Raw genomic sequence first — 25,786 nt, 5'->3', positions numbered from 1 at the left:
ATCTAAAGCCTGCAATGGCAATAAGTACATATCTTTTAATAATTACCCTAAATGTAAATGGACTGAATGCACCAATCAAAAGACACAGAGTAATAGAATGGATAAAAAAGCAAGACCCATCTATATGCTGCTTACAAGAGACTCACCTCAAACACAAAAGACATGCACAGACTGAACATCAAGGGACGGAAAAAGATATTTCATGCAAACAACAGGGAAAAAAAGCAGGTGTTACAGTACTAGTATCAGACAAAATAGACTTCAAAACAAAGAAAGTAACAAGAGATAAAGAAGGACATTACATAATGATAAAGGGGCCAGTCCAACAAGAGGATATAACTATTATAAATATATATGAAACCAATACAGGAGCACCAACATATGTGAAACAAATACAAATAGAATTAAGGGAGGAAATAGATGAAAATGCATTCATTTTAGGAGACTTTAACACACCACTCACTCAAAAGGACAGTTCCACCGGACAGAAAATAAGTAAGGACACAGAGGCACTGAACAACACACTTGAACAGATGGACCTAATAGACATCTATAGAACTCTACACACAAAAGCAACAGGATTCACATTCTTCTCAAGTGCACATGGAATATTCTCCAGAATAGACCACACACTAGGCCACAAAAAGAGTCTCAGTAAATTCAAAAAGACTGAAATTCTACCAACCAACTTCTCAGACCACAAAGGTATAAAACTAGAAATAAATTGAACAAAGAAAGCAAAAAGGCTCAAACACATGGAGGGTGAATAACATGCTCCTAAATAATTAATGGATCAATGACCAAATTAAAATAGAGATCAAACAATATATGGAAACAAATGACAGCAACAACACAAAGCCCCAACTTCTCTGGGAGGCAGCAAAAGGAGTCTTAAGAGGAAAGTATATAGCAATCCAGGCATATTTAAAGAAGGAAGAACAAACCCATATGAATAGTCTAACATCACAATTATCAAAATTGGAAAAAGAAGAACAATGAGGCCTAAGGACAGCAGAAGGAGGGACATAATAAAGTTCAGAGAAGAAATAAATAAAATTGAGAAGAATAAAACAATAGAAAAAATCAATGAAACCAAGACCTGGTTCTTTGACAAAATAAATAAAATAGATACGCCTCTAGCCAGAATGATTAAGAGAAAAAGAGAATCAACACACATCAAAAGAATCAGAAACGAGAAAGGAAAAATCACGACGGAACCCACAGAAATACAAAGAATTATTAGAGAACACTATGAAAACCTATACGCTAACAAGCTGGAAAACCTAGAGGAAATGGACGACTTCCCAGAAAAATACAACCTTCCGAAAATGACCAAGGAAGAAACAGAAAATCTAAACAGACCAATTACCAGCAATGAAATTGAAGCAGTAATTAAAAAACTATCCAAGAGCAATACCCCCTGACCAGATGGGTTTACCTCAGAATTTGATCAGACATACAGAGAAGACATAATACCATTCTCCTTAAAGTTTTCCAAAAAATAGAAAAGGAGGGAATACTTCCAAACTCATTCTATGAAGTCAGCATCACCCTAATACCAAAACCAGGCAAAGACCCCACCAAAAAAGAAAATTACAGACCAATATCCCTGATGAACGTAGATGCAAAAATACTCAACAAAATATTAGCAAACCGAATTCAAAAACACATGAAGAGGATCATACACCATGACCAAGTGGGATTCATCTCAGGGATGCAAGGATGGTACAACATTAAAAAATCCATCAACATCAGACACCACATAAACAAAAAGAAGGACAAAAATCCCATGATCATTTCCATAGATGCTGAAAAAGCATTCAACAAAATTCAACATCCATTCATGATAAAAACTCTCAATAAAATGGGTATAGAGGGCAAGTACCTCAACATGATAAAGGCCATATATGATAAAAGCACACCAACATCATTCTGAACACAGAGAAACTGCAAGGTCTTCCTCTAAGATCGGAAACAAGAAAGGGATGCCCACTCTCCCCATTGTTATTCAACATAGTACTGGAGGTCCTAGCCACAGCAATTAGACAAAGCAAAGAAATAAAAGGAATCCAGATTGGTAAAGATGAAGTCAAACTGTCACTATTTGCAGATGACATGATACTGTACATAAAAAACCCTAGAGTCCCCTCCAAAACTACTAGAACTAATATCAGAAATCAGCATAGTTGCAGGATACCAAATGAATACACAGAAATCTGTGTCTTTCCTATACACAAAAAATGAACTAATAGAAAGGGAAATCAGGAAAACAACTCCATTCACAAAAGCATCAAAAAGAATAAAATACCTAGGAATAAACCTAACCAAGGAAGTGAAAGACCTGTACCCTGAAAACTACAAGACACTCTTAAGAGAAATTAAAGAGGACACTAACAATTGGAAACTAATCCCATGCACTTGGCTAGGAAGAATTAATATTGTCAAAAAGGCCAGCCTGCCCAAAGCAATCTACAGATTCAATGTGATCCCTATCAAATTACCAATAGCATTCTTCAACAAACTGGAACAAATAGTTCAAAAATTCATATGGAACCACCTAAGACCCCAAATAGACAAAGCAATCCTGAGAAGGAAGAATAAAGTGGGGGGATCTCACTCCCCAACTTCAAGCTCTCCTACAAAGCCACAGTAATCAAGACAATTTGGAACTGGGACAAGAACAGACCCACAGATCAGTGGAACAGAATAGAGACTTCAGATATTAACCCAAATATGTATCATCAATTAATATACGATAAAAGAGCCATGGACGTACAATGAGGAAATGACAGCCTCTTCAACAGTTGGTGTTGGCAAAACTGGACAGCTACATGGAAGAGAATGAAACTGGATCATTGTCTAACCCCATACACAAAAGTAAATTCAAAATGGATCAAAGACCTGAATGTAAGTCATGAAACGATAAAACCCTTAGAAAAAAACATAGGAGGCTGTTCATTGGATTAAAGATGGCGGCATGAGAGGAGAGACAGAGGCTTCCTCCTAAAACTGGATACAATTAGAAAATATAGTTGGGGAAATTAATCCTGAGAGCAACAGGAAAGAGGACAGCGTCAGACTGCACACACCTGGAGAAAAGAGCAGACCTCACCAAACGGGGTAACGTACCAGAGCTGTGACTCCGTGGGACCCGAGCCCTTCCCCCACCCCAGATCACTGGCAGGAGGAAGAGAAATGGAGCAGGGAGGGAGTGGAAGGCCTGGGACTGCTGAATACCTAGCTCTGGAGATCTGTTCTGGGAGCACAAACCTACAGTTCATGGTGCTTTCATGAGACTCGCATGACTACCAGGTTGGAAAGTTAATATAGGCAGAGTTCCAGGGGAGACTGGGATTCCGGCCGCTTGTGGAAAGCAGGGATCCATATCCAGCTGCTTTGGGACAAAAACTTATACCTGTGTGATCGGCCCATTGGCTCAGGCAGTGGAGATGGGCACAGGAGCCGGGAAGCGGGGAACAGCTCTTTCCTCCCCCCAGGCACCAGTACCGCTCCCCTGCGACCCCTGACATTGCTTCAGGAGCTGAGCGGCTCCAGAAACTACAGCTTCTGGACACTAGAGGGCGCCATATACAAACATGAAATGCCAAAGGAACCTTGTCCAGAGTAAAATTATTAATAAAACTCTGGAGAAAGATTTACATGACATGGACCTCGTGACTCTTCCTGAAAGGGAGTTCAAAATAAAAATCATCAATATTCTAATGGAGGTACGGAAACACATCCAAGAACTCAGGAATGAATTCAGGTCGGAGTTCCAATCATTGAAGAGCACAATGGAGGATATTAAAAGCAGGTTGGATATGGTGGAGGAGACAATAAATGAAATACAAACTAGAGAAGAGGAATACAAAGAAGCTGAGGCACAGAGAGAAAAAAGGATCTTTAAGAATGAAAGAATATTGAGAGAACTGTGTGACCAATCCAAGCGGAACAATATTCGCATCATAGGGATACCAGAAGAAGAAGAGAGAGAGAAAGAGATAGAAAGTGTCTTTGAGGAGGTAGTTGCTGAAAACTTCCCCAATCTGAGGAAGGACATAGTCTCTCAGGCCATGGAGATCCACAGATCTCCCAACACAAGGGAACCAAGGAAGACAACACCAAGACACATAGTAATTAAAATGGAAAAGATCAGTGATAAGGACAGACTTCTAAATGCAGCCAGAGAGAGAAATAAGATCACATACAAAGGAAAGCCCATCAGGCTAACATCAGACTTTTCAGCAGAAACATTACAGGCCAGAAGGGAGTGACATGATGTATTTAATGCCATGAAGCAGAAGGGCCTTCAACCAAGATTGCTTTATCCAGCAAGAATATCATTTAAATTTGAAGGAGGGATTAAAAATTTCCAGATAAGCAAAAGCTGAGAGAATTTACCTCCCACAAACCATCTCTACAGTCTATTTTTGAGGGACTGCTATAGAGGGAAGTGTTCCTAACGTTCAATAGCTGTCAGCAGAGGTAATAAAAAAACAGTGAAGAAAGTAGAACAGCTAATTATGAAGCAAATGCAAAATTAAATTAACTATCTTCAAAGTCAATCAAAGGGTAGACAAAAAGTACAGAATTTGATACCTAATACATAAAGAATGAAGAAGGAAGAAAAAGGAGGAGAAATAGAAAAGAACCTTTAGATTGTGTTTGCAACAGCATACTAAGAGAGTTAAGTTAGACTCTTAGATAGTAAGGAAAGAAACCTGGAACCTTTGGTAACCACAAATCTAAAGCCTGCAATGGCAATAAGTACATACCTATCGATAATCACCCTAAATGTAAATGGACTGAATGCGCCAATCAAAAGACATAGAGTCACTGAAAGGATAAAAAAACAAGACGAATCTATATGCTGCTTACAAGAGACTCACCTTAAACCCAAAGACATGCACAGACTAAAAGTCAAGGGATGGAAAAAGATATTTCATGCAAACAATAGGGAGAAAAAAGCAGGTGTTGCAGTACGAGTATCAGACAAAATAGACTTCAAAACAAAGAAAGTAACAAGAGATAAAGAAGGACATTACATAACGATAAAGGGCTCAGTCCAACAAGAGGATATGAACATTATAAATATATATGCACCCAACACAGGAGGACCAGCATATGTGAAACAAATGCTAACAGATCTAAAGGAGTTAATAGAATGCAATGCATTCATTTTAGGAGACTTCAACACACCATTCACTTCAAATGACAGATCCACCAGACAGAAAATAAGTAAGGACACAGAGGCACTGAACAACACAATAGAACAAATGGACCTAATAGACATGTATAGAACTCTACACCCAAAAGCAACAGGATACACATTCTTCTGAAGTGCACATGGAACATTCTCCAGAATAGACCACATACTAGGCCACAAAAAGAGCCTCAGTATATTCAAAAACATTGAAATTCTACCAAGCAACTTTTCAGACCGCAAAGGTATAAAACTAGAAATAAATTGTACAACGAAAGCAAGAAGGCTCACAAACACATGGAGGCTTACCAACACGCTCCTAAATAGTCAAAGGATCAACAACCAAATTCAAATGGAGATCCAGCAATATATGAAAATAAATGACAACAACAACACAAAGCCCCATCTTCTGTGGGTTGCAGCAAAAGCAGTCTTAAGAGGAAAGTATATAGCAATCCAGGCATATTTAAAGAAGGAAGAACAATCCCAAATGAATAGTCTAAAGTCACAATTATCAAAACTGGAAAAAGAAGAACAAATGAGGCCTAACATCAGCAGAAGGAGGGAAATAATAAAGATCAGAGAAGAAATAAATAAAATTGAGAAGAATAAAACAATTGAAAAAAATCAATGAAACCAAGAGCTGGTTCTTTGAGAAAATAAACAAAATAGATAAGCCTCTAGCCAGACTGATTAAGAGAAAAAGAGAGTCAACACACATCAACAGAATCAGAAACGAGAAAGGAAACATCACGACAGACCCAACAGAAATACAAAGAATTACTAGAGACCACTATGAAAACCTATATGCTAAGAAGCTGGAAAACCTAGAAGAAATGGACAACTTCCTAGAAAAATACAACCTTCCAAGACTGACCAAGGAAGAAACACAAAATCTAAACAAACCAATTACTAGCAAAGAAATTGAAGCGGTAATCAAAGAACTACCCAAGAACAAAACCCCCGGGCCAGATGGATTCACCTCGGAATTTTATCACACATATAGAGAAGATATAATTCCCATTCTCCTTAAAGTTTTCCAAAGAATAGAAGAGGAGGGAATACTCCCAAACTCATTCTATGAAGCCAACATCACCCTAATACCAAAACCAGGCAAACACCCCACCAAAAAAAAAATTACAGACCAATATCCCTGATGAATGTAGATGCAAAAATACTCAACAAAATATTAGCAAACCAAATTCAAAAATCCATCAAGGGGATCATACACCATGACCAAATGGGATTCATCCCAGGGATGCAAGGATGGTACAACATGCGAAAATCCATCAACATCATCCACATCAACAAAAAGGACAAAAATCACATGATCATTTCCATAGATGCTGAAAAAGCATTCGACAAAATCCAACATCGATTCATGATAAAAACTCTCAACAAAATGGGTATAGAAGGCAAGTACCTCAACATAATAAAGACCATATATGATAAACCCACAGCCAACATCATACTGAACAGCAAGAAGCTGAAAGCTTTTCCTCTGAGATCGGGAACAAGACAGGGATGCCCACTCTCCCCACTATTATTTAACATAGTAATGGAGGTCCTAGCCACGGCAATCAGACAAAACAAAGAAATACAAGGAATCCGGATTGGTGAAGAAGAAGTTAAACTGTCACTATTTGCAAATGACATGATATTGTATATAAAAAACCCTAAAGACTCCACTCCAAAACTGCTAGAACTGATATCAGAATACAGCAAAGTTGCAGGATACAAAATTAATACACAGAAATCTGTGGCTTTCCTATACACTAACAATGAACTAATAGAAAGAGAAATCAGGAAGACAATTCCATTCACAGTAGCATCAAAAAGAATAAAAAACCTAGGAATAAACCTAACCAAAGAAGTGAAAGACCTATACCCTGAAAACTATAAGACACTCTTAAGAGAAATTAAAGAGGACACTAACAAATGGAAACTCATCCCATGCTCCTGGCTAGGAAGAATTAATATCGTCAAATTGGCCATCCTGCCCAAAGCAATATGCATATTTGATGCAATCCCTATCAAACTGCCAACAACATTGTTCAACGAACTGGAACAAATAGTTCAAAAATTGATATGGAAACACCAGAGACCCCTAGTAGCCAAAGCAATCCTGAGAAAGAAGAATAAAGTTGGGGGGATCTCACTCCCCAACTTCAAGCTCTACTACAAAGCCATAGTAATCAAGACAATTTGGTACTGGCACAAGAACAGAGCCACAGACCAGTCGAACAGATTACAGACTCCAGACATTAACCCAAACATATACGGTCAATTAATATTCGATAAAGGAGCCATGGACATACAATGGGGAAATGACAGTCTCTTCAACAGATGGTGCTGGCAAAACTGGACAGCTACATGTAAGAGAATGAAACTGGATCACTGTCTAACCCCATACACAAAAGTAAATTCAAAATGGATCAAATACCTGAATGTAAGTCATGAAACCATAAAACTCTTAGAAAAAAACATAGGCAAAAATCTCTTGGACATAAACATTAACGACTTCTTCATGAACATATCTCCCTGGGCAAGGAAAACAAAAGCAAAAATGAACAAGTGGGACTATATCAAGCTGAAAAGCTTCTGTACGGCAAAGGACACCATCAATAGAATAAAAAGGTACCCTACAGTATGGGAGAATATATTCATAAATGACAGATCCGATAAAGGCTTGACATCCAAAATATATAGAGCTCATGCACCTTAACAAACAAAAAGCAAATAATCCAATTTCAAAATGGGAAGAGGAGCTGAACAGACAGTTCTCCAAAGTAGAAAGTCAGATGGCCAACAGACACATGAAAAGATGCTCCACATCACTAGTTATCAGAGAAATGCAAATTAAAACCACAATGAGATATCACCTCACACCAGTAAGGATGGCTGCAATCCAAAAGACAAACAACAAATGTTGGTGAGGTTGTGGAGAAAGGGGAACCCTCCTACACTGCTGGTGGGAATGCAAATTAGTTCAACCATTGTGGAAAGCAGTATGGAGGTTCCTCAAAATGCTCAAAATAGACATACCATTTGACCCAGGAATTCCACTTCTAGGAATTTACCCTAAGAATGCAGCACTCCAGTTTGAAAAAGGCAGATGCACCCCTATGTTTATTGCAGCACTATTTACAATAGCCAAGAAATGGAAGCAACCTAAGTGTCCTTCAGTAGATGATTGGATAAAGAAGAGGTGGTACATAGACACAATGGAATATTATTCAGCCATAAGAAGAAAACAAATCGTACAATTTGCAACAACATGGATGGAGCTAGAGGGTATTATGCTCACTGAAATAAGCCAAGAGGAGAAAGACAAATACCAAATGATTTCACTCATCTGTGGAGTATAAGAACAAAGGAAAAACTGAAGGAACAAAACAGGAGCAGAATCACAGAACCCAAGAATGGACTAACAGTTACCAATGTGAAAAAGACTGGGGAGATTGGGAGGGTAGGGAGGGATAAGGGTGGGGAATAAGAAAGGGGGTATTATGATTAGCATGTATAATGTGGGGGCTGGGGGAAAGGGGAGGGCTGTGCAACACAGAGAAGACAAGTAGTGAGTGATTCTACAACATTTTGCTATGCTGATGGACAGTGACTGTAAGGGGGTTTGTAGGGGGGACTTGGGGTAGGGGAGAGCCTAGTAAACATAATGTTCTTCATGTAATTGTAGATTAATGATAACAAAATTTTTAAAAAGTAAAAAAATAAAAAATAAAAAATAAAAACAAATAAAAAGGCTCAGAGATATTACACTGCTTAATAGAGTGCCTGTCTTTTTTTCCTGTTTTGTTTTGCTTTTCTCCTTTTTTAAAAAAACTTCCCACTACACTTACGCCCTCCTTCATCTTTCCTTACAAACTCACTGGGCACAATACAGTGCAAATATTCTTTTTTTTTTCCTACCGTGCCCATTTTTCTTATGGCTAGTTAGAACTGGTCAAAGAGAATAGAATAAGCAGAAAAGACATCAAAAAATTGTTTCTTCTCTGTCTAATTTTGAAAAGCTGCTCTTTTAAGGAACTGGGGCCACTCCCACCAAAACAAAGAGTTAAATATATTTTTTCAAAACAAATTGTGTATGCATGTAAATGTGTATACTATGGCTAACATTCCACATGACAGTCTAGCCAGAAGGAAAACCTGAAATGCTTTTGAACAAACTCTTTTTTAACATACACTCACAACCTGAATAATCCCAGTACAACATTAATTTAGCTAGCATGGCCTGAGAGATGTGAAAACGTGGTTTCCCTACTGTGTCATGCCCTCAGTAATGTATGATTATATCTCTGGAGGTCATGTCTACATTTTAGCAGACTTTCTATCTGATGAAATGACTATTTCCTGTTTTAGGAATACACTTTCTTTGTAACTCTTATACAATGCTTAGCTTTATATAAGATGTATCTCCTATTGGCTCAGTAGTACCTTTAAAATGATCTCTTCTATTTTTGTAATTACAAGGTTACTTTTAATTCCTGAATTTTATAGTTCAGCATGAATATCATCAAATGGTCCAAAACAAGTGCAGTGGTATTTTGAATACAAAATAAATATCTGTCTGTGGAAAACTGTACTTCATACTTACACAGACAGCCCATCTTGTTCAAGCGATAGCCCAAATTAAAATTAACTCTAAAATCTTCAGAACAGGAAAAATGCTTTAATTTAAAGTAGTCCAGGAAAAATGGACCCAATTAATTTGCTCCTCTAAAAATAAAATCTCTTAACTCTTTATTACAACTTATTTTTAGGAATTCATTTGCACTCACTCTTTAATGAGGCACCTTTCATATTACACTGTTCTTCATTTATGGAAAAAAAACCTTTGTGTACTGTATGAAATTTGACATTTAAGTAACTTTTCTTGATCCAAAATGGCTTCTAGATACTAAATGTCACTTCATTAAGCACTATTTTTATATGCTAGCTTTTGTAAGTTACACTTTGAAATTAACCTGCTACTTTGGAGACAGACAAAACTTTATCAATGAATCAGGAAATGGCTTCTAAGCATTTTTCACAATCTTGGAAATTCAAAGTGTTCTCTTCTCCCCACTCCTACGGTCCCAGAGAATACCTTTTTATAATACTACTGGACTGATTCAGGACATCTCTTATCTAAAAAAAAGTTCTATGAGCAACAGCACATTCTGAATCCAGTTTCCTTTTTTATTTATGGACATATACACTGAAAGTTATTTGACTTCAATTACCCATAAGGCTAAATTTGTGTTAAGTCTTCACAGAAATCTGAATAGCTTAACTTCACTTTTTTATTATAGCAGACTTTGTTTTCCATATGAACATAAATTTTTATCTCAAAGAAGGCAACTGAAAGAAAGAAAATCACAGCCAGAACCACTAAGCAAGTAATGTTCTAGGCTTTGCAACTGCACTGTTAGCATACACTCACAACATGAATAATTCCAGTACGACATTTAATTTAGCTAGCATGGCTTGAGAGATGCTATCTTGTTTCTGAAACACCCCCCTGGAACAAAACTACATTAATATTATATTATCACCCTGTTTCCTCCCTAAGACTTTTCTTGCTGAGAAGTTACCACTCAAGTTCTTGCCTGCCCTTTTTTTTTTTTAAAGATTATGGGAAGTTTGGTTTCTATAGAACTAAACCCTCCTAGATTATAACACTCACCATCTTTGCTATTTATTGCATACTTGTAAGTCACATGAGAAAGGTTTTGGATTCAGATTTTTCAGCTAATTGATGTTTGCAGAATTTTCATAGTTTAGTAATGTGGAGGGCCTTCCATAAAGATTTTATGAGCTAAGCAAGATGTGGTCTTTTCCTGGAAGATGTGTCATCTTCTTCATCAGAGTAATCCACAACACCAACTGAGCTACTACTGTTTGGGCTACTTGTTCTACTAGCAGCACTGGCTGAATGGGGTGAAGAAACTTTGAAGCTACCGTAAGATGTTCTTTTACGATGATGTACCTTGTCTTCATTTCCTTTTGTTTTTTCAGTCTCCATCAATTTATCGTAACAACCTTGGAAATCACTTTCCAAGGCTGGTGTAACTGCTGCTTCTTCCTCTGTATTTTCTTTAAAATGCATTTCTTCCTTCTTACTCAAAACTCTAGCACCTGTGTGAAACATTTCACTGTGCAGTGTAGGATGTGAGTTCTTCCATGTTTGATTCTTCTGGCCTTCTGCTTGATCATATATACTCTTTAATCTTTTCAATGTTTGAACATATTCAATTGAGCCAAGTGCACTATAATATTTTTTTACTATGTATGTAACCAGAGACTTGATATTCTTCACTCTTATGTATTCAAACAGCTCAATAATAGCTGAATTCAACATACTGTACCGAGTTCCATTACGCAGAAAGGCATTTACAACAGGCTCAAAAAGATTTCCCTTGATGATGTAATAATTGTAAAGTTCATCATTAAGGCCAATTATCCTTCTCATAAAGCGAACAGCACCCAAAATAAGGAAAGTGTGCTTTGAATTCATCACAATCATTATTCTTCTTAGCAAGTCTTTGCCCAAAATATAATATTTTATGTAATATGTGTGATGTTGCACACAAAATATGAGGAGTTCTAAAATTATAGAAAGCACCTGTGCTGTTTGATAATTATTAAGGCAATTTTTGTTTTCGTCAGCTCCAACTACACCATTCTCTTCACTTTTATCTTTTGAGGTGATAGCAAAAAAAGTTGCTGTTAAGTTATGCATGCAATGTTCATAAAAGAAACTTAGAAATTCACATGTTTCGCATGTATCAGGTGTTGTCAGCATGTTGTCAGGATCAAGAAGAGCACGAAGTCCCATTATATGAATAGCACCTTCTAGCTCAGGATCAGTATTGCAGATCATTTGTTTGATTACTACATTAATGAAATGATTACAATCTTTACTCTGCCGGGCTTCCTCCATTATAAATTCTTGGATCAAGGATGGAAAATTCTCCACCAGATAAGAAAATATCTCAGTAGCAGCTGACCTTATTTGCAGATCATCCACGTTCATTACAACTTTAAGAGCAGGAAGAAGTCCCAATTGTGTCAATGTTTCAAATAGTGCTTCCTTCCTTTGACGATGTAATGTACGAGTAAATGCACAGAATTCCTTGAAAAAAAAACAGCAGTTCACGCCGTTTACCATCATCTGTAGTTTCATCCTTTAACTGTGTGAAGACTTCAGACAAAAGGCTGCCATCTTCCTGTAGCATGCTAACAATCTCAAATTGGTTGAAGAAAATAAACTTTCTAAGATTGGAAAATAACTTCCTGCCAAACACTGATGGTACAGGCGAAAGAATGTCATAGATGTACTGTACCCTGTATGTCTGATGTATTCTTTGTCTAAGTTCAGAGTCTCTTACAGGCACAACTTCCTTGAACTTTGCATTTTGGGTCAAAAATTCCCTGTGCCTGTTTGGCTGAGCCAAAGCAGGGTCATATTCAAGGCATCCCACCACATCCATGATACACTCATCAGAAAACATGATCTCAAACAGAGATGTCTTGTTAAAGAGTAAGATTCCTTTAAAAATGTCATACAAATGGTGCAAGCCCTCAATATCCTGTAGGTTCTCACAAGTATGGAACATTTGTAGTAATCTTCTAATACAGCTCGCATTTTCCAAGACCAGAACCAGCCTTTCTATACAGGCAGGTAAAGAGAGAGCTGTAAGTCAGCAAACAGTTCAGTTGCTCGAGTTCACAGGTATGCAGTGGAACGAAATTACCAGCTTCTGTCACTTCATGAGACTGTTTTTTCTCAGATTCATAGGCGCAGTGTATAATGTCCACAGATGGATCTCTACCTTGAACCCAGCAAATGTCTTCCCAGATCTTGTCACAAACTTCTGGGTCTTGGAAACTTAACGAAATTGTATGGTTCTCAACTTCAGACCAAACAATTAACCTCCCCCGTTTTTTCTGATAAAGAGTGTTTGGATTTATCCTTGACAACAAGACCACTGAGCTGCTAGACTCTGATCGGACTAGCAGAGTCATGGCCTGGGACCTGTCCATGAATGTGGCTGAGATGTTTCCAGTGCCTAGTTCGTTCCATTCTTGGTCCTCATTGATTGTGTAACTGTTACATGGTGACACTTGTCCTCCATCGCACCCCCTCTGGCTGCTTCTCTCCAGCGCTGGTCACTGTGCGCTTTGCACGGGCAGGGCAGGTGAACAGTTGAGGCTACTGTTACGGCAACAGTGACGTGGCTGAGGGGGCGGTTTGAGAAAAATCGAACGAAAGTGGAAGCAAAGTAGTGGTCATGAGGACACCGGAGGTTCCCGAGGTCAGCAGGGTTCGCCTGGAGTCCCACTACTTCTCGCTTCCACTTCAAGCTCCCCTCCCTACATTCTGACACCTCAAACTCTTCATGTGGGTCTCTGACGCAATTCCTTCAGCCTGCTCAGGGTTGTCTAGGAGAGCCTCGATTATGACAAGATTCTTATGACTCCGCCAGGATTCTACCCAAAAAGGAAGGTTGTGTACATGTTGAGGCGAGTCATTGCCAAGCTAACAAACGGAGACTTGGAGATTAGATCAAAGAGCTCTCTGTTCTTTCCATGAAATCTTTTGTCCCCCAGAAACATTTTTATTCAAGAGTGTGAGGGGGTGGAGGCTTAGGACCTTAAACAAAAGAGAGTTTAATCACTTCTGCCCTGAACAAGTATACACCTAACATTTTATGAAATGGTCTAAGAAGGTCTAATGGGCTAAGAAAAGGTCTTTTGTTTTTTTCCAAAAAGCAGTAGGAACCATTGTACTGCAGACTATTAGCAATAACCACAGATCTGTAGGTGGGTTTTCTCCATTAGGTTTAGCTTAAGTCTATATCACTCACTCACATGTCCTTGGCACAGGATATTGTTCTATGAGGGAGTTGGCCACTCCTTTACTTTGTTACTCTGTTCACCTCAGCCTAAAGCTCTACATATTGCAGCAGAATGGGGAAAACTTTTTTCAATCTGTTACGGAAAATACTGAAAAAAAAACCTGGACTGGATCACCGACGGAAAAAACCAAGCGGCACTCGGAGGTCTTGGAGTGTTGAGGCTTTATTTCACACCGGCGGGCTCAGAGGGGAGTAATCTCCCAAAAAGTCTGAGCCCCGAACAAAGGAAAAGGGAGCAATTTATACCTTTCTGCTTCCTTATCTGTAACATTCCTAGCAAGCGAGCAGGCAAGGGGGAGGGAGTTTAGGGAGCAAACCTTGGGACTTGTGCTCGGCAGCACGGGAAACCAAGGGAGTGTTCCCTTTTTTGTTTGGGTTGAGGAGGGGGCTGAGGCAGAGGGGAGCCACCTCCTAAATTACTGTCCTTGTAGTGTTGTTTATGTTGAGGAGGGAGGGGTGGGAGACAGAGTGGAGCCACCCGCTAGGTTGCTGTCCTTGTAAATTTTCCCTATCAAATCTATACCCACAACCCTCATTCTTAGGGAAGCAGTAGGCCAGAGGGAAGCTAAATTGTAATTAGCCAAGAGTATAGAACATCACAGATCAATTATTTTATTTCTTTTCTTAACAATTAGGGTAATAATAACAACCACAACAACTCAGTAACAGTACTTGACTACTTCTTACTATTATAAAGAAAGGGAATAACATAATTGATCACATATAATACTTGAGTGCTTTTTATGCTCAAGACACTGTGACAAGAACTTTTACATATTTTCTTAAGTTTCATAACCTAGTGATACAGAAGTATTAAGCATCCATTTAAGATCAAGAAAGGAACTTAGAGAAGTTAAATAAATTGCCAGAGGTCACACTGCTAATAAGTTGAGGAAGTCTGATTTGAACATTTGTCTTTCTGATTCCAAAACTGGTTTTCTCAGCCACTGAATTGTTATCCCCTTCTTTTCTTGGCCTTCATTAAACTTTATTTCACATTCCTTCCATACTTATAACTTGCAATCAACATAAAATTATCAAGATGAAAGTCATGCACTTCCTCCTTTAGATACACATCTGTGTATAGCCAACCGAAAAATAGAAGCTTGTATATGACAACTCTATTAAATATAATTTTTATAGTAACCAACTTGATTTTTGATGTAGCAGCATCTTCTGCAGTTAAAAAAAAAAAAAGTCCCCATCCCCCGCAAAAAATTAACCCTGTTATTGCAAGGAAAAAACAGAATGGGGCCACATCAAACACATTTGGACTTGAAAAACCCTATTTGTAACAGTCACCTTATCTTACACAACATTGGATACGTGTGACGATTCTCAAGTAGAGTACAAAAAAACTCTTCCACACACCTCTTTGCAATGTCAATCCAGGAGGTTATAATACAGGAATATTCCTTGGCACAGTACAGCTGGGGCACTTGGGAAGTTGTATACAAATGACACTCATGTCATGAGAAAATTCACATCAGTGCCAGGATACTGCTGGTTTAGAAATATTTAAATTAAAGAACTTGAACATAAAAATTAATAAGTGATTAATATAAAAATTGATATATGTACTAGTTTTAAACTCCTGTCTTATTTCAATGAGAGAATATGCAAATATGTAATAATAATAACATGCATGTAAATGGTCCAACTATTTTCTCTGCTGTGGTTATATTAAAGTTTCTATCAGAATCAATTATAATTCTGTCAATTGTCTGAATATGAACTCAGGTTCCATTCTGAGGAGCATTCAGGGAGAATCTGTGTGTTCTCCCAATTTTATCACAGGGAGTTTCCCTTAGGCCAATTAAGGTTCCTTTATCTTAATTAGGTTAAGAATCTCTTCACAGTCTAAAAGAGCCTTAAATCCACATTTCCTATTGCCATTTCTGCAGTAGTTTCTTCCAGTTCCTGTCTTATTTGGTTTGGAAAATAGAAAAATACCCTTTTTTGTTTCAGTAGCTTTACCTACCTAAAGTCATTATTTTGTTGTTCTTTTACAGAGAACAAGATAATACAAATAAACAAATGCCATATTCTAGGAGCTGTGTAAGTCCCTTTTATAGGCATTATTTATTTATTATTTAATCCTCACACAAGAATGGCCTGAAGAAGATATTGTTACTACCATATTAGAGAAGAAAAAACTTGAAACTCCAAAACTGAATCAAGCATTGGATTCAAACCTCTGCTTGATTTGAAAAGTTGGCCTGTGTAGTTCCAACTCTCCACTCTGCTGTTCCCAATATGCAGTGTTTTCTCTTAGGCTATGCATGTGTTGTGATAGCAAATGTTTATAGCAATGTGATTTCTATCCCAACTATCACTGCTACTTGATGTTTCTTCATTTTATTTTGTGAAGGAAAATCACTGAGGCCAGTGCAAAATCAAAATGGGTAGATTTCATCTTAGGACTCAGGATGCCTTTTCTGTTTTGGATGACTGTCTATCTCATGCTTCCTCCTCATGACCTTAGGGTGGTAAGAAGTAGTTCTGATGACTCTGCTGCAAAAAAAGACAGTTTTAGATCAGGACCTTATAATTCATCCACATTTTATGACTACAAAGGGCTTAACTTTGATGTTTCTCAGAGTTATTTTAGAAGGCAATAAAGGAATGAGTCATATATTTCTGAATTTTAGGTACAGGTAACTCAAACTGCATGAATACATACAGAACATTTAGATATCTAAATATTCTATATAAAAAAGGAGAAAACACTTCACAGTAGGAAGAGCAAGGTAATTTTTAAGATTACAAAATAGTTTTTAAAACTGAACTATTCAAATATATCTGCTCTAAAATTTTCAACTTTAAAATCATTCATGAAAAACACGTATATATGCTCTGCAAGTTCTCCAGGTAACTTATTTTGTAGATTGTTGCCTTCTTTGGCCACCACCATCTCTGATTTGGAAGTCTGTAAGTCACTTCCTCTGGCTTCTACCTTTTCCCCCTACTAGTGTGTTCTCAACACAATAGCCAGAAAGGATTCACTTACAGCATGTCATATTCTCCCACTCCTCTGCTTAAAATCAATGTGTTTCTGCCTTACTTACAATAAAATCCAAAGTCCTAACCATGGCTTATAAATCCTAAGTTTTTAAAACCTGGCCCCCTTGACCTACCTGAACTCTTCACTTAGTAGTCTCTCTCTCCCTTATTCTGTTCCAGCCATAGTAAGCCACCTTGCTTTGTTTGAAGCACATCAAGAACACTTCTGCCTCAGGTCCTTTGCACCTGCCCTTTCTTCTACCTGGAACACTGTTTCTCAATATCTGCATGGCTCACACCCTCACTTCATTAAATTATTTAAGTGCCATTTTTTTTTCCAGTGAGACCTTCCATCCACCCCCTCATCTATCTGTTTTTGATGTATCTTTTCTCCATAGCACTTGGCATCATCTGACTCTTCTGTACTTCATTTATTCTCTTTTCTGCAACCAGACTATCAGCAGTATGAGGACTATGATTTATCTGTTCATTTTTCTCACTGCTGTGTGCCTGGTACCTTCTATAAGGCATGATACATAGTAATTTCTCAACAATTATTTATTGAATAATTACATAAGTAAAGACATTCTTTTCTAGGATGATTTTTTCAATAATCCATGTACTCCTCATGCAGTTTTTGAGCAACCAATATGTACAGGCACTATACTAAGCACTGCTAATAAAACAGGAGATACTTCTAATTTACAAGATACATCTGGCATTACCCCTGCTGTTCCAATCCTCTTTTGGATAGTTTTCTTCTTATTGATGTGAACAAGGAAGCAATATTCTCCTGTTTTAGGCTTTTAATTGCATGAAAAACTATTTTATTGAGTAAGCTGGATGCTTTCCTTCATTTCTGTCAAACATTTCTTCCCCAACCTTGAGGTAAACCTCAGGCAGAAACTACAGCTTTTCCGTCAACTCTCAGGTATGAAAGAACCCTAATGCCCTACTATGAATATTTCCAGTCCATTTCAAGCTTCTATTTGAGTCACATCTGTCTAAAGCAAGGTCACGGCCAAGCCTAGAGTTAAGGGATGGGTAAGTATGCCCCACCTCGAGTAGGGGATCATAGCAGAATTACATAGCAGGGGGTGTGGTTTGAGGGAAGGATGAAGCACTGGGGACATAATGCAATCTTCCATAGCCTGGATTAAACAGGTATAACCCAGAACTTTAATGGACAAAGAGAGATATATGCACCCTATATACAGGAGATTAGAATGTGTGGATATGTACAACCTTTTGTTCTCAGCTGAAAATGTGACCCTGTTATGTGTGCATCATAGCAGTACTGGCTACTAACTGCCCAATTCTCAGAGGTAAGAACCACTTTTAAATATTTTCTTGGATCCACGGGCAGTTTCTGTTGGCACCACCACATTCTCCATTGTGTGCCTGGCTTTCTTGGAAGCTCCAAAATCTTTTGCTCACACCACAGGGATTTAAAGGAGAAAAAGTGGGGAAGGAATGTTCTCTTGACCACACACAAATTTCTGACTTTGGCTCTCTCTTCTTCTTCTGTTCCAATAGTTACTTCTAGACGCTTTTTGAGTTTTGTTTTTAATTCCATAAATCACAGATCTCTTCTTCTTTTCTATCCTGATAGACCATATTATTTCCTGTTCCTATGTAGATCTCCAGCAATAACATTAGCTGACTACTTACTAATTATCCTACAAACGTATTATTTAAAAACAATGAGCATAATCTGGAGTTAAAAACTGCTCAATTTTTGCTTACAGATAGTAATCATCTTTGTATCTTCAGTACAGTACTGGATATATTTATATCTGAAATACAAATTTTCATTTTTTTAGGTGGCGACTGATTTCAACTTAACATTTTTGCCTTAATTCGACTGGCATTTTAAGGAGTATCAAATATATTTGTTTTTTGTTGGGATAATTGGATTGAGTCAGAAACAGAAAAAAAAACAAGTGTTTTCATGACAAATAGGGGAAGAGCTCAAACACCTTGGCTAGCATTGGTTTTAGATATATTACTGCTTGAAGTGTGAAGATCTGGTTCATTCCTTCTGAAAAATAACCTTTTGTGTTTTGTTACTGACTGGCTGTCACTGTCTTAGGCAAGAGATTTGGCATGGTGGTGTAGAAATGTATGTTTGAATTGCATGCTAACATCATCCAGAAAAGTACCAAGCTTTTGTTTATAGTTATGTAAAAGAATAATTTTTAAAACCTTAAATTAGCAAATTTCTTTATCAGACATATAGGTGGCATATACAATATCATGTAAAACAGATAAAGGGTCTTTGTAATCAATTTGTATTGCATAACCTTGTAACCCTATAAAGAGAATTTGGTAAGGACCCCATACCTTAAGATCTCCTACATTTGTGTATGTGTTTGTTGTTTCGGTTGATTGGCTGGTTGGTTACTGAGAGTAAATGAGTTGTTGTCTACCAAGTAGATGCCATTAGCACCTCCTTTCCCAGTTGTGACAACCAAAAATGTTTCCAGACAGTACAAAATGCCCCCTCGGGGGGCAAAAATCATACCCAGTTGAGAATGACTACCAGTAATTATTTTCAGTTCTCATCACCTACTGCTTAAAAATGCACAAAGTAGTTCAAAAAAGACAGATTTTACAGTCCTCTTTTCATGTCTGATATAGTAAAACCAACTTATTTGAACTTGTATCGTCCAAGGTTTCTATTAACCAGGGTTTCTGCACATTCATTTATGGTAAAACACTAAGTGACACTTGTTATTAGAACTTTCTCCAGGAAAATAGTTAGAAAGTGAATCGGTTGTTTCAGCAACCCCTTTTTTTTCTCTCAGAGGTCCTTCCCTGTAGCACGCAGTATTTGCATGCTCCCCTCTACTCGTCCAGGTCTGCTAACATCATCCTGTAAGGCCTCACCTCCCCATGCTCATCTCCAGGACCTTCCCCCTCACCTTGTACCAGCTCGCTGGTCTTCTTGAATATGTTTTTTGCCATCTAAGACCTCTGTCTCTGCTCTATCCACTGACTAAAGCTCCATGCCACTACATTTTCACATCCCCCTCATCAACACTCACATCAAGTCTCAAAAATCAGTCCCTCAAAAAGTATCTGCCCATCTAAGACAGCTCCCCTTTCTTTCATGCTCTCAACCATCACTCTGTTTTAGCTTCTCAATAGAACTTTCACAATCTAGAATTACCACATTATTTCTTTAATTTTATTATTTTATTCTACTCCCACTCTACTCCCTCACCCCACCAAAGGCAAAGATGGGTCCTGGCCAGTCTTATTTTCCCCTGCACCACATTACCTAGAAGACAGGAGGCATTTAGTGAATACTTGATGAATGCACTCACGAGAGAATGTGTAAAGATCACTCTTTCTATGTGCCACAGAGACAAGGATAACATTTATAAGGAAACATTTCACTAAATGGATTTCACTGAACTGTCATCACCTATCAACAGGTTTGTGTTTTAGCCCACTAGTGAAACTCACAGTAAAGTCTCCCTCTTATCTAAATTTGATAGTCTAACTGTCAACACTTTCTCAGCTCTTCCATTCCACACCACTTATCCTTCAGCAAAAGATTTCATCTAATATTTCACCAATAGACAATTCAAGTATCACCTTCTATTTTCAAACAACCTTATCAATACATTTAGCAATTACTACCTTTCTCCCTTCCATCTTAGAAAAAGGAGTGAGCCTTCTCTTCTTCAAGAATAACCTCTTAACTTGTACTCTGTGTATCATGCCGTTTCTGGCCTCCTAGAACCTCTTATGCCTTAAATTGTCCCTTCCGTGGCTTCAATCTTTAATCTCTGCCTAGGATCAATTTCTTTTCCCCCTTCAATTAAATGTACTCAAATTTACCCCATCTCAAAATAATCAAGCAGACTCTCAAAACAAGAATCAAATTTATAACTTTAACAATAACACTGATATGACTCTAAAATGAGAGTGAAAATGTTTATGTTCACTGTTATATTTCCAGGCACTAGAAAAGAACCTGGTACATGGTAGAGATACAATATGAAGACTCATTCATTGACCAGCTCTTAACAATTGACAGTGTTTACTGTGTGGCCGGCACCATTCTGAGTACTCCATAGATGCTCTCACTTAATTCTCAGAAGGCAGATATTATTATTAGTGTCACTTTACTGATACAGAAACTAGGTTACACCAAAAATAAGGAACATCAAGGTCATGGATACCTTGCTCTCTTAATCTCTAGACATGCTATCTCCCAATTATAAATAGTTATACCTGTAGCAAAAGATAGATAGATAAGTGGATAGAAATTTATATATACAGAAACACATATATTTAATATAAACATATAAACATACACATATATCACTATTATCTGTCTCTATCTCTAGTGAATGATGTTCAATTCCAGAGTGGAAATACTGCATTATAAAAATAATTAAATCCTTCTTCATTATATTAAAATCTGCTACTTCAGTCTGGTTTCATGAACCAGACTTTTTCAGTTCTTTCCTAAACTGCTTTCTGCATGGGGATAATGAGGTTAGCAGAGTTGCCTAAGTTTCCACAGTAAGTATGTAAACATTCAGAATTTAAGTTTGAACCCTAATAGTTACACTACCAAGAATATGTGCACTTAAGCTCTTTGCTACACAGCATGTCACCATTCTCTTTTCCTTTTCTTTAAATAGATATTAAGCTCTGTTATATACCTATGTTATAAAATCATCAAGTTTAGAATCATAAGCACTTTGGGACAAGCAAGTATGTCTCTATATCCCCCTTTCCTGTCCCTTTTTCTTCTTATTTGAAATCATGGAGAACAAATAGACATCAAGTGTTCCTACTTGGTCAGCTCTCTTCCTTAGAGTATTTGCCCCCCTAAAGAGCAGCATCCCTATCCTACTTACTAGTTTTGCACTAAAAAGAGATAAACTAACCTTGAGTTTAATTCTTTTTTTCTCAAGCCTCTGATGTGTTACTTGAACTTGCCTTCAGCAATATCTTGCCCCTTTCAGTTTTCAGACTTTTTTGTCCTTCCAAATGTCTGTTCTTTTTTCTTTCTGTATTTCTTGCCACTCTGGATACTTAAAATATGTTTGTAAACACAGGTTTGATAGTCATTTGTCTCTTATGTTATTCACTAGGATCATTCTCGTAATAATTGTATATGGAGGTTGCCATTAATTCTCAAGCAGTATCGCTTTTAATGCAGTTGGAGGACCCCTTTTAGAATTTCCCATTTAAGAATATCTAATGGATACCTAGCTCCTCTCTCACATACACATAAGCACATGCCATCTACAGCTAGAACTGGATTACTTAACCTGGCTTTATTATCCTGAGCAGTTCTTCTTTGCTCTAACTTTAAAGGCCTCCAGGTAAGAAGATAATTTTCACAGATAATATTTTCTACTATCATTCAGCTTGCACCAGTGGGACACATTTTTGCCTTTTCTCTCAAATAAACCTTCCTGTTTTAATTTCCTCTTATTCTCTGTTCACTGACAGAGGCTGAGATGAGGACTCACAAATGCTGAATTGCTTTCTTTCATCTGAAGGTAAGCGCTAGCCTTCCTCAGGCCAAACATAACTGACCTGACCATTCGTTGCACTTAGGATCTCTTTTGTAACCAACTGTTAATGTAGCTTTTTCTGTTGCATGTGCTTTCTTCACAACAACTAACTCCAGTTGCATATCTCAAAGAGAAATACTATTTTAATATGTAGCAATTCTAAATAAATTTACAAAAGTCCTCCATTAGTCTAAATTATACCTATTTAATTATCCAGTCTCCGTGTCATGTGTACTTATGTTGCCCTCAGCAGTATAAGCCTGTGTTTCTCTTTCATTTAACAATGGAAAAACGATAGGAAGAATATGCTTTTTTTGCAATATTCTTGAGGTTGCTCTGGGCACACACTTACAGGAGTGTTTGCCATTTATTAAGAATAATCAGCAAAGGAAAGCAAAGAAAAATGATAATGCATATCCATTCCCTTGTGCTCTAATGTTCAGGCTCAATTGGAGTCCTGAGGGTATTTTAACACCTAAGGCCTCTGACTATACATCTGTCCCTCAGGTCTTTTCAGTTATTTCGGGGAAGTGTCAGTGGCTCACGGTACAAGAAGCAATTATCTGCACACAGAAAATAGTTCAAGGAAACAAAGGAAGAAACCTAGTTAGTGAAAGAGGGTACTAAAAGAAGAAAACTTACAAGGATAATAAAAGAGCACATTTAAAAAAGTGCAATGATATGTGTTTACTATTTATTTTATATTTAAAAGTAAATACATAGTAGCAGATATGTTTACATTTGCATCTATATCTCACCCACACAGGCACACATATCTAGTCTGTATGTGAGAGGAAGTATGTGAGAGGACCTGGTGGTTAAGCTCAAACACAAAAATAGATACTGTAAGCTGAAACCAAGGCTCTGCCAGACACTAGTCATGTGACATGGACAGGATACCTACTATGTCTGGGCCTCGAGTTATGCATCTCTAACGTGGAGCCATTACCTACATCATTTGGTTGTTGTGGGATTAAAAGAGGTAACAGGTATAGAACCCTTAGACTGGTGCCTGGTGAAGTTATTCTTTAAACACGTTGCTTCATTTAAAAATCTTATAGCTGAACAACAACAGAAGTGTTCTTTAGTACACTTCACTCTATTGTAAGGGGAATGGGTCCAAGAAACAGAAGGCTTTTTGGTGCTGTTAGATGAGAGCTGAGGTGTTAAATGCAGATTTACCAAGGCTTGGATGTGTGGGCCATGAGCACAGTGAGCTGTTTACAGACCTGAGAGAGGCACAGAAGAGGCATGAAATTTCTCTCTCTACTTCCCTGGCCTGGCACTATCTGAGGTGAGGGAAGCAAAGGAGAGCCTCAAAGAAAGGGATCCCAGGATTGGCTCTCTGACTGGGCGGCTTCACAGGAGGGGCTGGTCTAAGGGCTGTTTGGAGTACAATAGTGGGAGTGCTATGAAGTAGGAGTACTCCCCAGGAGCCTCCCTGGGTGCTCCAGCTCATCTTGCCCTTTCTCAATACCCTTGCAGCTAATTGGTTTTCTTGTGAAAAGAGGTCAAGTGGCACAGTTTCACTTTACAGCCTGAGTCCAGAGCGGAGTTCATCTGTGCAGTCTCAACATTTTCTTGGGTACTACTTACACAAAAGGACTCTAAATTGCTGAGAACACCAGGATCACGACACCCACTTCCCTTAGAGGTAAGTACTTTAACCCATAGTTGTGAAATTTCCTACAATGACATTTTGATCACCACAGTCATGTTTCCCAAATCATGTACAGTTTCTTTAGTTGTCAATTCACTTTCCAAAGTTTCTAAATTTTCCTATATTTTTCCAGTCCAGAACCAATTTATATTTGAAGATATTTACAGACCTTTTATAAGCAAAAATAACATTCATCTTCAAGGGTCTACAGTTTTGCAAAATACATTTCCCTCATGAATGTTAAAGAGCACAGCTTAGGAGCTAAGCAACTGTACTGGACACAGAATATTCAGAGGATTAATCCTGGATTTATTTTGAATTGTCAGTGTGTCTTCTGGGTAAGTCACCCACTCCTTTTTTTGCTTCAGTTTCCTTTGATGGGATTGGAAAAATAGTAAGATCTCTCTTTGAGACTGGACCTGGGAGATAAAGTTTAAAATATCTTTCCACCTAAATTTTGCCATACAAGTGCTGAAAATATCAGAGAATGAATTTCATGCTCAACTAACAAAAGTAATTGCAATAGTTTAAATGCAAACTAACACACTGTCAATGATTAGATATTTAAAATTGTTAATTGATATTTATGCAAGTTAAATGAAGTTATTTTAAGTATCCAGTGAGTATTTACTGAGTGCCTCCTGTGCGCCAGGAAATTTGCTAGAAATGCAAAGGTGAATGCTCACCCTTAGTCCCTCTTGAATCCTTGGCCTTGGAGGGAAACAATTAAACACCTGTAATGTAAGCATCTGATAAGGGCACACAAGACAACCTAGACATATTAGGGAGGTCTTCCCAAAGGAAATAATGATTAAGTTGTATCTTAAAGTATAATCAGGATTACAAATAAGTGTGTGGGAGGGTAGCAAAGGGGCAAGAGAAGGGACCACAGCTAGGAAGAAAAGTAGGTCCCAGGTCATGAAGATTATTAAACTAAGTAAACTTGAAAGGATGAGCCTGGGAAGCATCCTTTCTGTATTACAATTGTGTGAAGAATGGAGAGGGAGTGTAAACCAGGGGTCTTAATAAAGAATGTTGCATAAATCTTAGAGACGGCTGTGATCTGAACTACAATTTTAGCAGTGAGTGTTAAGAAGTTGATAACTTGAAGAGACGTTTAAAGATTTTAATTAACAGAACTTCCTGAAGGATTAGAATGAGGGTGATCAGGGCAGGTGGAGACAATAAAAAATAATTACCAACTTGATAGATGGCGATGTCTTTCAATTAGAAAGAAGGGCAAATTTAGGGGAAAGGTTAGTTTGGACGAATTGAGGTTGAGGTACCTCTAAGAATGAATATCACAATGTTAGGGCTGTGGTGTGATACAATGATTATTTAATCTTTTCATTCTATTTATGTGGATGTAACACAGTGATGTTCTACAGTGTTTGGAAGGATTTTAGAAACAATGAACTGAATATTTTCATGCCCTAGAGCTGTTTCATCAGAAAAC

General features: G+C 37.7%; 1 protein-coding gene across 1 annotated transcript in view; it reads right to left on the bottom strand.

The window, feature by feature from the left end:
• Positions 1–11,018: 11,018 nt before the first annotated feature.
• The window catches only part of LOC118928575 (serine/threonine-protein phosphatase 4 regulatory subunit 3-B-like), a 66,141-nt gene continuing 51,373 nt past the window's right edge, over positions 11,019–25,786 (bottom strand). Inside the window, 4 exon segments of the mRNA XM_057495346.1 lie at positions 11,019–11,700; positions 11,857–12,347; positions 12,349–12,900; positions 12,902–13,310. Coding sequence (XP_057351329.1) covers positions 11,019–11,700; positions 11,857–12,347; positions 12,349–12,900; positions 12,902–13,310 — 2,134 coding nt within the window.

Source organism: Manis pentadactyla, chromosome X, assembly GCF_030020395.1.
Source record: "Manis pentadactyla isolate mManPen7 chromosome X, mManPen7.hap1, whole genome shotgun sequence".
NCBI lineage: Eukaryota > Metazoa > Chordata > Mammalia > Pholidota > Manidae > Manis > Manis pentadactyla.
The sequence above is the reverse complement of the archived record's forward strand: the minus strand, read 5'-3'. Positions and strand labels throughout refer to the sequence as shown.